Source organism: Mauremys reevesii, linkage group 1 (assembly GCF_016161935.1).
Source record: "Mauremys reevesii isolate NIE-2019 linkage group 1, ASM1616193v1, whole genome shotgun sequence".
NCBI classification, from domain to species: Eukaryota; Metazoa; Chordata; order Testudines; family Geoemydidae; genus Mauremys; species Mauremys reevesii.
Window position 1 is genome coordinate 332,500,010 of NC_052623.1, and position 14,078 is coordinate 332,514,087.

At 37.6% G+C, this 14,078-nt stretch overlaps 2 protein-coding genes across 5 annotated transcripts in view; one reads left to right on the plus strand and one right to left on the minus strand.

The window, feature by feature from the left end:
- The window catches only part of COG5 (component of oligomeric golgi complex 5), a 324,671-nt gene that overhangs the window by 44,104 nt on the left and 266,489 nt on the right, over window positions 1-14,078 (plus strand). The window lies entirely within an intron of this gene.
- On the minus strand, window positions 8,515-13,875 carry GPR22 (G protein-coupled receptor 22). Its single transcript, XM_039516857.1, has 3 exons — window positions 13,860-13,875; window positions 11,756-12,836; window positions 8,515-9,881 (listed from the first exon to the last, which is right to left on the minus strand). The coding sequence occupies exon 3, from the start codon at window positions 9,855-9,857 to the stop codon at window positions 8,556-8,558; it is 1,302 nt and encodes a 433-aa protein (XP_039372791.1). The 5' UTR covers window positions 9,858-9,881; window positions 11,756-12,836; window positions 13,860-13,875; the 3' UTR covers window positions 8,515-8,555.

The window sequence follows — 14,078 nt, forward strand, 5'->3', positions numbered from 1 at the left end:
CTGAGGAGCTGAATGTTTATCATCAGGTGGATAATGAATGCTTTAAGTTTGATAAGATGAACAGAAGACAATATCAAGGACAGTAGCCCTGGTATAGAAGGTAGGAAGGATTTCTGAAGGCCTGAAAGTCCCTGCTTGCTGTTATTGCCTCTGTTCTTTTGAGAAGTGCATAGTGCATCTTTCCCCTGGGACAAGACTCAAACTGAAATAGTCTCATGTACATACTATGTATGCGTGTTATCATACATGTCATAGATTTAAAAAAGATGAACCATAAGGTCTTTAAAGAAAAAAGAATAGAGAGAATGGGAGTTGGAAACCAGAATTGTTCACAGAAAACAAATATTTACCTGAGAACACTCAACCATGCAACTGTTCTGCTGTCTGACAACTACATCGTTGTCTTAAAATTTTTCATCATGTTGTGATACACACATAACTTCAGCAAAAAAAGCTATTCCATCTGTCCAGGTAAATATGTATCTTGTATATTCTAAATCTTGAATAAGAAATGTTTTTGTAGTAATGTCTGACAGAGCACAGTGATTCTGTCTATTCAGATGGCAGATATACTCTCTACATGCTAAAAATGATGTGTACATATGCAAAATGCCTTCATGCAGGATTCCATTTTTACTTTAATATGTTGTTTTTAAGAAATCTAAAAGAAATTAGATCATTTAAAATTTAAATTTCTTGCTAAATTAATGTTGAACTCTTGTTTGTGTGTGTGTGTGCGTGCGTGCGCCTAAATATTCAGGGAGGGAAGACACCTTGGTAAATAAAGTTAAAGAGTTCAACCATGTAGTGACCTTTCATTAGACTGTATTTTAGTCATTTTGAAATCAAATTTATAACATGGTAATTTTCTCTGTCAATGTCTTAATAAGGGCTGGTTCTTAAAGGCTAAGCTAGTTCTCCCAGAGACTCCAATATTTCCTATCACTATTCAGACTTTTTCTCTCTTTCTCTTTTAACCCTACTTGCCTTAGGATAAGATGTGTGAATTTTAATTGAACTAATGACTTTTTGTGAGGGGAGTGTAAAATGTACTAGCCAATTTCATGCTGTACAATAATATTTATTTCATATTCCATTTGTCTCCTCCCACTTTTAGCTTTATTTTTTCATCCTGCCACCAATAGTTGCAGTAGCATCCAACTTCTTGTCCTCCCAGTGCCCTCTCTTTTTTCCTTCATATTCCTACTTAAAATGGACTTCTCTCCCTTCCTAGAGTCCCAATGATCTGTGAACAACCCTTCCTTATTTGAACTGTTGTCCTATAGTTTGTCTTGTCTTTATGAGATTTTAAGCTTTCTGTGGAGCGCACATGTTATGGTATGTTTTATAAAGAAGGATGTACACTTACAGTGCTGTAATATGCTTAATAATACTTTGCGGTTTTGTATAGTGCCTTTCTTGTGAGGATATCAAAGTGCATCATTGTCTATCATTATTCACATTTTTCAGATGAGGAAGCATAAACACAGGAAGTTTAAATGACTTGCTTGAAATCACACAACAAATTTGGCAATAGAGATGGGAGCAGAACACACATGGCTCTGATGCTAAGGCCAGGTCTACATTACAGACGTATATCATTATAAGTATGTTGTGTGGGGGTGTGAAAAGTCTACTCTCCTGAATGAGGGAGTTATACCAACCTAACCCTCTGTGTAGACAGCACTGTGTTGATGGGAGAGCTTATCCCATCGACATAGCTACCGCATCTTGTGGAGGGAGATTAACTACACTGATGAGAGACGCTCTTCTGTCAGTGTAGGTGCATCTTTGCTTAAGTGCTGCAGCAGCTTAGCTGCACTTAAGTGTAGACCTGCTTTGTCCCTCCCTTGATCTAACTACTGAACCATGCTCCTTTTCTTTATACCATAAAGTATTATACTGCAGCCCAGCATCTCCCACAGTTCTTGATGTCTGGGCTACACTGTTTACTCTTGCAGCACACACAGAAAGATTAGTGTTTTGGCTCCACCATGCTGGCACGTCCATCTACTCCTGCTTGTGGCCAGATGCTTTGCCTCCGCAGCAGTGTGTGGACAACAGTTTCTGTGCTCCCGCCTTTCATCTGCTAAGGGGTGTGTGGGGTGTGTAGTCTGTCTGTCTGTCTATCTAATTACATTACTAATTTTGGGGCAGTGGTGAGTTCCCTCTGTAGCACCCTCCCCCCCCACATAGGTCAGTTATTGGTTGTGGGTTGGAACCCACCCAGAGCCTCTGCTGCAGCACCTCCTTGCTGGCTCTTATGCATCTTTTTAGGTATGGCAGAGCAGCCTAAAAAGCACCAAATAAAATCCAAATGGTGCTCTAGCTGTGAGACTGCCTTGCCAGGCTCAGCAGGCAGCGAGTTCTGCCCAGTCTGCACTCTGCCTTCTGTTGCTAACTCTGTTGGATCCTGGGGCTGAGTCAGACAGGACTGTGGGATCTTTGACCCACCAGAGCAGCTGTGACTCCAACATGAGAAAAATGGACCAGGAGTCTCTGGGCAAAGCTGGGAGAGGCTCTAAAGACAAGGAGGACCACCATCAGATGGTTCCGGGGGCAAGTTCCAAGGGCCCCTTGGAAAACAGAGGGGAGACTTGCGTGGGGGAGAAGCTAGACACATAGTGGTGGACAATACTGCAAAATCTAAATGGTCCCTCCCACTACCACATCATGCCTTTGAGAGAGAGTACAAACCAGCCTTCAGACAAAGGTGCTCCTTTTGGCCTTCATCCTCAGAGAAACACTATCAAAAGGACAACAGGTTCTCCAGAGAAAAGCTGTGGAACCATAGCTCTGGAGGCAAGCCCCAAGCGGACCCTGCCGCTCCCAAAGCCCCTATTTGATAAAGACTTCATTGAACCCTGCCTGGAGCTGAAGCTAGGGGGCACAATTTCCCATTTCATGAGCCAGGGAGATAGTTAGTCAGGGATGATCCCTTGAGTTACGGACTCCACCTCATCCATTCTTCATCTGGTCTCCTATCTTGAATTACCCCATAAAGTGCAATCTATTCCAGAATGAGATATCTCATCTCCTGGATATGGCAGTAATAGAGAGTGTCCCCTCAGAAGAAAAATTATCAGTATTCTAGTCCATTTTTGTTGTACACTTCTGAATGACGGGAATCCAACCATTCTAGATCTCAGAAGGCTCAACAAGTGGATTAAGAAAATGAAGAAATCTCTACAGTGTCTTTATAACTTCAGTGGATCTGGTGGATACATATCTCCACGTAGTAATCAGACCCTGCCATTACAGATTCCTGAGGTTTGCTAGTGGCGCGGAGCATTGTCAGTACTGGGCACTCCAGTTTGACTTGTCCTCAGCCCAGTGGGTCTTTACAAAGGTGTTGGTGGTGGTAATCCTAGCCAGACTTAGGTTACAGGGAATCCACCTTTACCCCTCCTGGATGACATCTTTTAATTAGAAATCCATCCCCAGCAACAGCACACAGAGGTACATCCCTGATGTTGAATTTCCTGCAGGTGCATGGTTTTATTATCAATATCAAGGAAAGTTCCTTAATTCCATCCACCAAAATAACTCACTTAGGAGTGAACACAGATACCTTGATAGCAAGGATATATCCATTTTTAGAGAAGTTCCAGAAGATTCAAGACTTCCTCAAATTGTTTTGGAACTGCACACAAACTAAAACCACTAAGCTTTCAGCCACTAAACCCCACCTAGTATTATACATAGGGATCACTCCATGGGTACAGTCTCACATCAGGCTCCTTCAAGGCTTCATCTTAAAGATATGGGGCCACTGTCTGAAATTCATGAAGGATCAAGTGAAGGTTCAAGTACTGGTGGTCAACACCTTTAAAATGATGGTCAGCCTCTATGCCTTCCAGATTGTCACAACTGTCACCAGCCTGGAGGGCTGGAAAGCACACTGGGGGTCCAAAACAGGCATCTGATAACTGGCGGAAAGGACTGACAGCATAAACCACCTAGAACTAAGAGCAGCCAAACTGTTGCTACAAAGGTTCCAGCCCAGGCTAGAGGGGAATCATGTTCTGATTCAGTCAGACAATATGACCATGGTTGCATATGTGAACAACCAAGAGGAAAAAGTAGCCCAGCGCTATACAGCTAAGTGATGGAATTCATGCACTGGATAGTACATTCTCATGTATCCCTCAGGGAAGCTCCTACTGATCTTGCTCCGATTGATCAAGATGAACAACTGAGTGTTGCCTGCATCAGGAAGGCTTTTAAGTTAATCGTCCAGTTATTCGGCTTGCCCTCAACCAATCTATTCATGAACCACTTGAATGTGGAGAGACCACAGTACTTCAGCAGGGAGGTGGTCCCCGAATCCAAGGGGATAGATGCACTATCACACTGATGTCCTCAGGGCCTCCTCTGTGTGTTTACAATCTTCCTATCATTAGGGAAGGTAGTCCAGAAAATAAAACGAACAGGTGATGATAATATTGGTAACCCCATATTGGCCAAGGAGAGCCTGGGTTTTGGACCTAATTGAGCTGAAAAACAACCTCCAGTACCGCTCCCAAAGAGACAGGACATTCTCTTACATGGTCCTCTTCTTCATCTGGATCAGAACCATCTGCATTTAACAGCCTGGCTGTTGAAAGGGAAGTGATAGTGTTGTTGGGTCTGCCTCCAAAGTTATCAGAATGCATTCTAGAAGAGTATTGACCTTGAACGCATACTCCTCTATCTGGACCTAGTTCTGGGCTGGTGCCAGGAACATGAAGCAAATAGCCAGAATTCATTGATTTCTGCGATCTTGACATTTCTCCATGAAGGCTTGGACAGAGGTCCCCAACCTAGTACCATTGACCGTCAGGTGTCCACCCTTTGTAGCATGATGGTCACAGGATCCATGGGTTCTCTGGCAGAATACCCCTCTCCCTTCCCCCCCGCATAGCCTGATTCCTTAGGGCAGTCTGATTAGTCAAACCAGCAATCAGGCCTCTCTTTCCCAAGTGGGACTGCCATTTGTACCAAGAGCCCTGATGAACCACCTCTTTGAACCATTCACATCAGCGTCTTGCTTTCTGATGGCCGTCACATCTGCCAGCTGAGTTTTGGAGCTGTCAGTGCTTTCTTTGCAGGAGCTTTTCTGTGTGTTTCATTAGGACAAGGTGGTGCTCAGAACTCCAGAATTGTATATCCTGGAGATGAACTCTTTCCTCCATGTTTCCCCAGAGGTGGGTCTCCCTTTTTTCTGTCCCAGGCCACCGAGGAGAAGTGGCATGCTTTAGATGTTAAAAGGGCCTGAAAATTTTAATTCAAATGTACAGAGTCTACTTGGAGATCGGGTGCCCTGTTATCCTTCCTTTGGAAATGCCAAGGACCCCGAGCTTCCAAGTCATCCATTACTAGGTGAATTAAACTATGTATTGAAGGAGCATACAAGACATTGGGAATTCTGGTTCCTTAAGGGAACAGGGCATGCTCAATGTGATCCCTGGTGACTTCATGGGCAGAAAGAACTAGTGCATCCATAGTGGAAATGTGTAAGGGAACCACCTGGTCAAGCACTACAAGATAGATTTCCTGTCCTCTGCAGAGGCATCTTATTGCAGGCAGTTATTGCAGGCTGTGATTTGGGAAATGGTTTTTTGCCCTTTGAACACCTGTTCATTGTTCTCTACTTCCTAGAACTTCAAGAACTGTGGAAGATGCTGGGTTGTAGAAAGGAAATTTTTTTACTAATAATTTCTTTTATGCATCTTCCACGATTCTACCCACCCTAACTAGCTCAAGAGCCAAAAGGTCAGATGCTGAGAGGGATTTTTACCTTGTGACTTTTTTTTTTAAACCTTGTGACTTTGTTGTGGTCCATTAAACTTAGTTGGTCAGTTACCTCTTAAGTATTTGTTACTAATATTGTTATACAAGTTTTTACAATTTTGAAATAACTCATCTGGCCACAAGTGGAAGCAGAGGGGGCATGGCCAGTGGGTGGCACCAAAATGCTAATCTGCCTCCATTAGTTGCAAGAATGCCCAGAGCAGCCCAGACATCAAGAACTGTGGGAGATGCTGCTAGAAAAAGGGAAATTATTGGTAAGACATTTTCCGGTTCATTGACGCTGACTTTTTGATGAATGAGCTCTAAGGTATTTGAGCTTTAAAAAAAGAGAGTGCACTCTGAAAGTGTTAATAACCCTTTGTATGTTTGAAAGTGAAAACTTTTCTTACAACTGTTTTAATTCCACCATATGTCCGTGGGGTATTACAGGCTTATTTATATATTCAGATGATTGCAAGTTTTAAAAATACACATTACGTCTTTATTTAAAAATATCTTATTTGAGTGTAAAAAACCATGTTGTGATATTAACATTTTAATAGTGTCCCCTTCCCTCCCTTTCATATATTTGAGCGTACAAGATAGCTAGATGTAGCAGGAGTGGAAAGATGTAATATTCTGCAAAAAGAAGGAACATTGTGACTTTAAAATGATAGTTTTCTTCCAGAAGATTAAAAAGAGGCATTTAAAAATATTCGTACAACTTTCTGTGGCTCTATAGGTGTACATAAAATCTGAGCTATTGTATTTGGTTTTGGATAAAAAGTAGAATTTTACTTAGCATTCTAGGTGACAGGTAAGTAATGACTTTGGATGAAACTTGGCCTTTAAGTGGGTGCAGCCTAGTACAGTGAGTGGTAGTGTGCTGGCTTTTATACCAAAGCTGCTCGAATATTATTCAAACAAATGTGAAAAGTTTATGTAAAGAACCTCCCTAGAAAAAGTTCTATCTATTGTAAGTGGTTGATCTCTAAGAAGTAAGAGGATGGATTTCTAACTGTCTCCATGCTGGTTCTTGGACTGAGTGCATCAGGACTTTGCTCTCTCAATGCAAGTATGATAGGATACAAATTAGAGAGAAAATAGCCTTGGATTTCTTTAAAGCAAGATTTGTAGTGATTTTTATATTACTCTATACATTTGAATACATCCAGGTGAATGGTAGTTTTAGGTAAAAGAAAATACACAATATTGCAAGAGAGAAAATATTCTGCCTTTTATGCATGGAACTTGCATTAACACTAATTATTAGGAGTTATTCTTATGTTAATGGGAGCAATTCATACACATGTAGAGATGATTATACTACAATAAAAGTAAAATAGATTTTTCTTTTCCTTAATACATTTGAACTTAACTGCTGAAACATTATCAAATCAAGGGGATGCATGTGGGTGCTATTCCTTCCAAATTCCTGGCTTCAGAGCTTGGGATAGCAAATAGCCTTCAACTATACCATTCTGGTTAGTACGATACTTATCTGGCACCAAATGCAAAAGTTATGATGAAATCTATCAGTTTCTTGGTTCTTAAATGTGGATGTTAGTTGAAGACATGATTGAAGATGACGGAGAAAAGGGAGGGAAGAGAAATGGAACTGTACAAGTGCATAATGACAGTAAAAGTAGATCCAGGAATATTACCACAGTTGTAAGGCAGCTGTCTTAGATAGATGTGTGGCAAGGTGCCTGTGTGATCAGGACTGGATGCTAGAGATAGGATACTAGAAAAGTTAGGGAGGAGAAAAGTATGCTTTCCTGCTTAATTGAGACATTTGACTGTATATGTAGCAACTCCCCTGGAGATCCTCACATTTTGGAGGGCTAGCTAATAAATCACAACAATCTTTAGTGCTACCAGACTAACAAATTCTGTATAAACTGTTTTTGATTTATTTATTTATTGGGCAGCCTTGGAACACAGAGTTTTCCCCATTTCTCTGCATTTTACTTCCACTAATTCAGGGCCCTGGAGAAAAATCTTCTTTCCTTCAGTGGAAGAAGTGGGAGTGGGATTAATCAAAGATGTGTGGATTATTGTATGGAAACAAAGAAAAACAAATTTTGTATACATAAGAACTTTTTTGCATTAAAAATTATTCTTCCATTTCTGAACTAACTTGAACTTTAAAATATTGCTTCCACTGCCAAAATTTAATAGTTTTAGTCCTTGTTAATTGAGGGATGTGCTCCAGTTGTGCACACAGAGCCATTACAGGCTAGATGAATGGGTCATCTGAACGTGGAGTCAAAATCTCCAGATTTCACAAAGCTGCAGATTATTTCTGAAGAACAGAGCCCACAGATAAGAATTATAATATTATATCGTGCAAGTTGTTAAACTCACATGTTGTTGGAAAATGAAGTATTTCTGGAGTGGGAGACTTATTTAAAAATATTTTTATATTTACAGAGAATCAGGCATACAAATGTTTGTTTTTAAAAGTGTACACTGTTTTAAGGCTATTTATTTTTTTAGAAAATATGACTTACATTAATATCTTTTTGACAAATGTACACGATATTACTCTAACAAACTGCCATGCAACATGTATATTAAGTAATGAAGAAATTGAATATACAAGGCCTAATCTATATAACATATATCTATAGATATATATCTATATATATCTATATAGATATATAGATATAGAAAATTTACAGTCTAGCCAATATTTAAAAAGTTTCCCTTATTTGGCAGTATTTTCTACAGTTTGTTCATATATTTCCTCTTGGATGATTTGGTGAATACTTTACTGAAATCTAGTCAGTGACAACCTGAGGTACTAAACATTTCTGCCTTACTTCATTGTCTTCGAAAGTAATCTGTTTGTTCCTTTTAGGTTCTATCCATGAGTTATGTATTACAGCATTATTCGGCATGGGATCTGCTTCCACTATTGAAACGACTCGTTTTTTCATTTTACTTTTCAGGACCTTCTGAAATTTTTGCCTAGTGAATGCATAAAGTAGAGGGTGAAATATAGTTGTTCCGTATGCCATAACTAGAAAACATAATCTCAGCTTTACCAAAAGGTCACTTGGGCCCAGACATAAAATTGTAGTGTTTAAAACAGAAATGGGCGTCCAACAGAGAAGAAACGTTGAAATAATCAACAGAGACATTCTGAAGACTCTCTTTTGTCTTTCCCGTCGTTCACGATGTCGTTTTACAGCTCGTCGTAGGGCAATTATTACTGAAACTGAAGTCCTTACGCCAAAGACTACATTTCTCCCGCCACTGCTTTGTGACACATCAGTAGTCTCGTGTTGTGTGGTCAAAGAAATAGTCTTTTTCTTTCTGGCTTTTTTCTTTTGCCCTGTTGTAAATCTTGTGCCTATTCGAATATTAAGAGCCTGGAGTATTTTGGTGTATGTAATTAGCATTACTATAACAGTGAAGAAAAATATTGGAATTTGTACTAGGAGATGGTAGTACATTCCCAGTTCGGTGTGGTATTCATTTACACTGACACACAAAAGAGTTTTATTTTCCCAAGTACTTGCACTTTGAAGACTGAAAAAATTGACTTCAATGAAGGGAATCAGGAAGGAGAAAAGAGAGACAATCCATATTGAAGTCATTAACATCACAGCCCTTCCCAATGTCAGAATTCGATTTGCAGGTTTTACAGAGATATCATATCGGTCCAAAGTGATAGCAAAAACGTTGATTGCAGTCGCAACACTTGCAAAAGAAACGCAAGCCTCATGGAAGCAGCAAATTAGAGCACTGTTACTCTCCAGTGAAAGCAGAAGGATAACTATAGTTAGAGGAATACATCCCACACAAATTATTACATCAAGTACATGAAGGTTCATTGTAATAATGTTACTGACAGAATTGATTAAGTTGGATTTCATGCAGTAAAGTACCAACACGGTGAGGTTGCTGCCAAGTCCCAACACAATTTCTAACATCAGAAATCCAGTGAGAGAAACTTGAAAGCTTAATGGATATGACAGTGCTCGGTACATGTTGGTGTTGATGTCATCAATGGCATCTCGAACTGTAATGTTAGATTCAGACTGCATGTTGACTTCCAGAATGGGAGAGAAGCACATTCTTTTGTTGCAGTTGTTTTTGTCCTAAAAGGTGAGAGAAAATAGTTTTACATTTGATTCTGACACTTTTAAAATCATTTTAGATAAATACAGAAAAAACAGGTATTTCTTTCTATCAAAATCTAATCATTTATATATTTAGATCTGTGCATGATTTGGGCTCAGAAATCTGGGGATCTAGAACAACATCAACTTTTAAAACAAAACACGATTGTAAAAAAACTCCAAAAAACTTGTTAAAAGCCTTTGTTTACAGAGACAAGGCCTTGTTTATAATGTGGCTCTCACAAAGGACAGGTGTGGTAGAACAAGCTATACTAGTACATTGGATTTTATCATGTCTAGGGCCATTTTAAAAGAATGTCCATATTTTTTTTTAAACTTAATACATAAAGTAATGTTAAAAACATTTTTAGGAAAAACAAAGTCAGAAAAATGAAAGGGAGTTGCTTGTAAACCATTGAAATATCACTTAATAGATCTTCTCTTCCATAGGTTTGTTTACCTCCTTCAGGGTGCATGTATATTTTCATATTATGAGTCACTGAATATATAACTTCAACTGTAAAATTACATTTAAACTATTCATTTGTAATGAAGCAGATTTTCAAAGCATCACATTTCCATATGCTGATTTAAATATTTACTTCAGGAAATGTAAATACTTTTACTACTAGCCACATTGGTGAAATACTCTCCCTTTGATTTATGGACTTGTGTGTATCAGGAGTATTTAGTAACATATGTATATTTGTAATCTAATTAGATGACGGAATTAAGGAGACAGACACAACAGGATTGTTTGTATTACATTTGTTTTTTACATCATGAAATGAAAGTTTATCTCTGCTTTGAGGCAATAAGGCTCAGTGATGTAGCATTAATCACTGCGGTGTGATTTTTTTTTTTTAATCTTATGGCCACACATTCTGTGGCTTACAAATGCTAATAAATTGAAATTTAGTGTCTGCTTAAGAGGCCTGCCATTGTACCATTTATGTTCTTAACCAGTGTATAAAACTAGCCATAGCTTTATAACAAAATTAATAAATTAAATAAAAAAATAAGGAGGGAAAGATTTTTTTTTCTCTTGGTGTTGTGGTACTTGGAATTTTGAGCACTTTTAAAATTAAAATGAAAATATATTTGGTATAAGGATTAATTTAAATGGAGACCATTGTTATTCTCTAAATACAGTAAATGGAAGAAGGCATTAAGGAGAATAAAAATGAGTTGCTTTTTTAAAGCAAGTATGAATTATGCATACTCTATATGTAATATACAAATACATTTATCTACAATTCTGAGAAGCCACAATAGTGCAGTACTGTTAATTGCAAACTTTTTATAATGAAGATTCTTTGTATGCATCAAGAGCTACTTTACATGCCTTTTTAAAAACAAAAAATTTGAATGAGCCTCAGGTGTGCAATGAAACAAGAAATATTTCAAAAGCTTTGTTCAACTTTCACATTATGCAACCTCAGGAAAGTTTATAAATAGCTTCAGGACAGTACTATTTCCTCTGTGTATGTGGTCTTATTTAGCTATGGACATATTACGGAAACAATTCCAAATGCGTTACTTGATAAATTGAGTTCTCTTGAACTGGTAAAAGCCAGAAGAAGATTAGAGTCATTTTTGCTAAAACAAGCAATGGTCTTAACTGTAAGAATACGCTAACTGAAATCTTGTGAAAATGGAAAATTTTAAATGTGCCAGATTTTACTAACAAACAGATTAAGCATCAGGTCTTTGTCACATCAGATAGATTTGCAGTTAAATAAAAGCAGAAATGTCAAGATAGGAAGATAATTAACAAAATACATCTCAAGAACAGTGCTCTGTTCCCTTGTAAATGTCAAATAGAGGTTGGGTGCATGCAGCTTCTGACCTACCTGTTTTCTGTTGCCTCAAGGGCCTTTCAGCTCACTGTAGCAGCTTGTCATAAATTGATACATGGTGTCACTGACAGAATTTTGACATGCATTTCACCTGGCAGCTGAGTTGTAGCTGTGCTCTATTTCATCCCTTGATGAAACATTCTGGCTTCCTTTTTATTCTTTCTTTCTTTCTTTCTTTCTTTCGGTTCCAACCCTTCAGGAGGACGATTTTGTGATTGAACAAAAGGACTTAATTTCCTGAAATATTTCTAGAGACTAGTGCATATTGTTTGTTCTGTTTTCTAAAGCCACCAATAAAAACAAAACTTCTTTTCAGGGACATTAATTCTTTCCCCCTTTGCATCTCATGGCAACATATTTTTATTTTCCAGGATAAATGAAAATAAAAACAGAGACATCCGATTTCTGGCTTCAAAAATATATTTAGGCATCCTTTAGTTACAATTGCACGTTTGGTTTTATAATATGTCTCATTACTTTAGAGTGATGGCTTTGTCACATAAGTTGTTTTACATTGTAAAATCCAGTTCATGTGCTTTGATGGAAACCATGGACTGCTTAATTTGGTTTATTTTTATTAAAGGAGAATACATAGGTCATAAAATTCAGAGAAAAAAATATCCATTAGTCATTCTGACAAATAAGTGACTTAATATGTAGTGTAGAAAAAGCTTGATTAAAGCCTTGTTTAGCTTGCTGATGAAGTATGCACATTCTCCTTTTGGGAATTCATGTTTCATTGTTTCTTCTTGAATTAGTAGTTTCCATAAATCTGGTTTTAAATTATAAATCCCTTTTTAAGAAATGCTCACCATTTTGTTTTAGGAATAAACCATTATATTAATCTTCTTTTCATGAAAATATGAGCAGATGTGCTAATCTTCTATGTATATTGTTGAAGTGTTAAACACTTACGTAGAAATAGAACCTGTTCCATGGTTTTATTCTAATTCCTTTATTTCTTAAGACTATGTAAGTACATCCTGCAGCTTGTAGATCAGACAGCTAGAAAGATGCCCAGTCAATTGCATTCTTCATATTGTCAGTAGTAAAACTGAATTAGATGCTGCATGCCCTTGTGAGAAAAAGGGGGGGAAAAAAAGGTTAAAAATAGGGCTGCTTCTAATAATTTTTCAGTTAAGTTATTCAGGAATATATTTATATGGTATCATTTGATGTAATATGTGTAAATCAAAATGGATCTCTAAAATTGATTCCTATAGAAGATATATACAATCAGTGAGAATATTTTCACTATTTCCTAATAAAATCTTTCCCTCTTTTTCATCGTATTAAAATTAAATGTATTGGATGGATTACATATTTTGCAAATATTAAATGTGGAGTTAAAAGCCAAGAGTTGAAGCAAAAATTACTGGGCAAAAAGACAGTATCTACAAATGCAGCTAGAAAATATGATTTTTTACAGGTCTTATGAGCAACTAGTTTACACGTACTATGTGTCCTCTTGCCTTCATATGACTAATTTAACTGACCCTCAGTTGCTTCATGGGGAATACATTTGTTTAATTTGCACATGGTCTTGAATATCCTTGCTTTGAATATAATTTTACAAGTACATTTCTATTGGGTGAAGTATGTAGATTATTTAAATAGTTTTGCAACTACCTTTTGTGTTACCCTAAAAACAACATTTTTTCCCCATGAATAAGTCAGCGATTAGTCACGTAACTCAACCTTGAAAAAGCAGTAAGTATACCAGAAAATGCAGACTATCTATGATCCTTCAAGGAGTACTTGAATACATTCACAACATATGTAACTCAATATTTGGAAATGGTGTTGAGAAGAATCTTCTGACTGCATTAAGGATTTTTAGCAGTACTGTTATAGCTTAAGATGCACTGTTTTTATGTTGTATGAACAAAACAGTTCTAAATATTCCACAACGTATCCTTAAAAAATAACATTTTTCAACAATTGTACTTTTTTAATTAAAAATATTAGTATTGTCAAGCAAGAAATACAAGATGTCAGGTTCAACTTAAATTGAGACCTTTTATCTTTTTTTCCTTCAGATATGTTTGTTTGTTAAACACTGCTTTTGCTGAATATCATAATAAGGAACATATCTTACCTCCACTAGGGATTTGATCAGTTCTCGATGCAGATGAAGCAGTTCCAGTTTTGAGGGATTCATTTTGTTCACTTGTCAGCAGAGTACAGGGGAAAGAGGGTCATAAGCATCTCTTCAAAAAATGACCTTAATAAAAATTTCTGCCTGTGTTGTGCCATTGTTTCAGCATACTGCTAATGTATACAACGTGTAGTGCTGCTGTAGAGGCTGCTGCAGTCT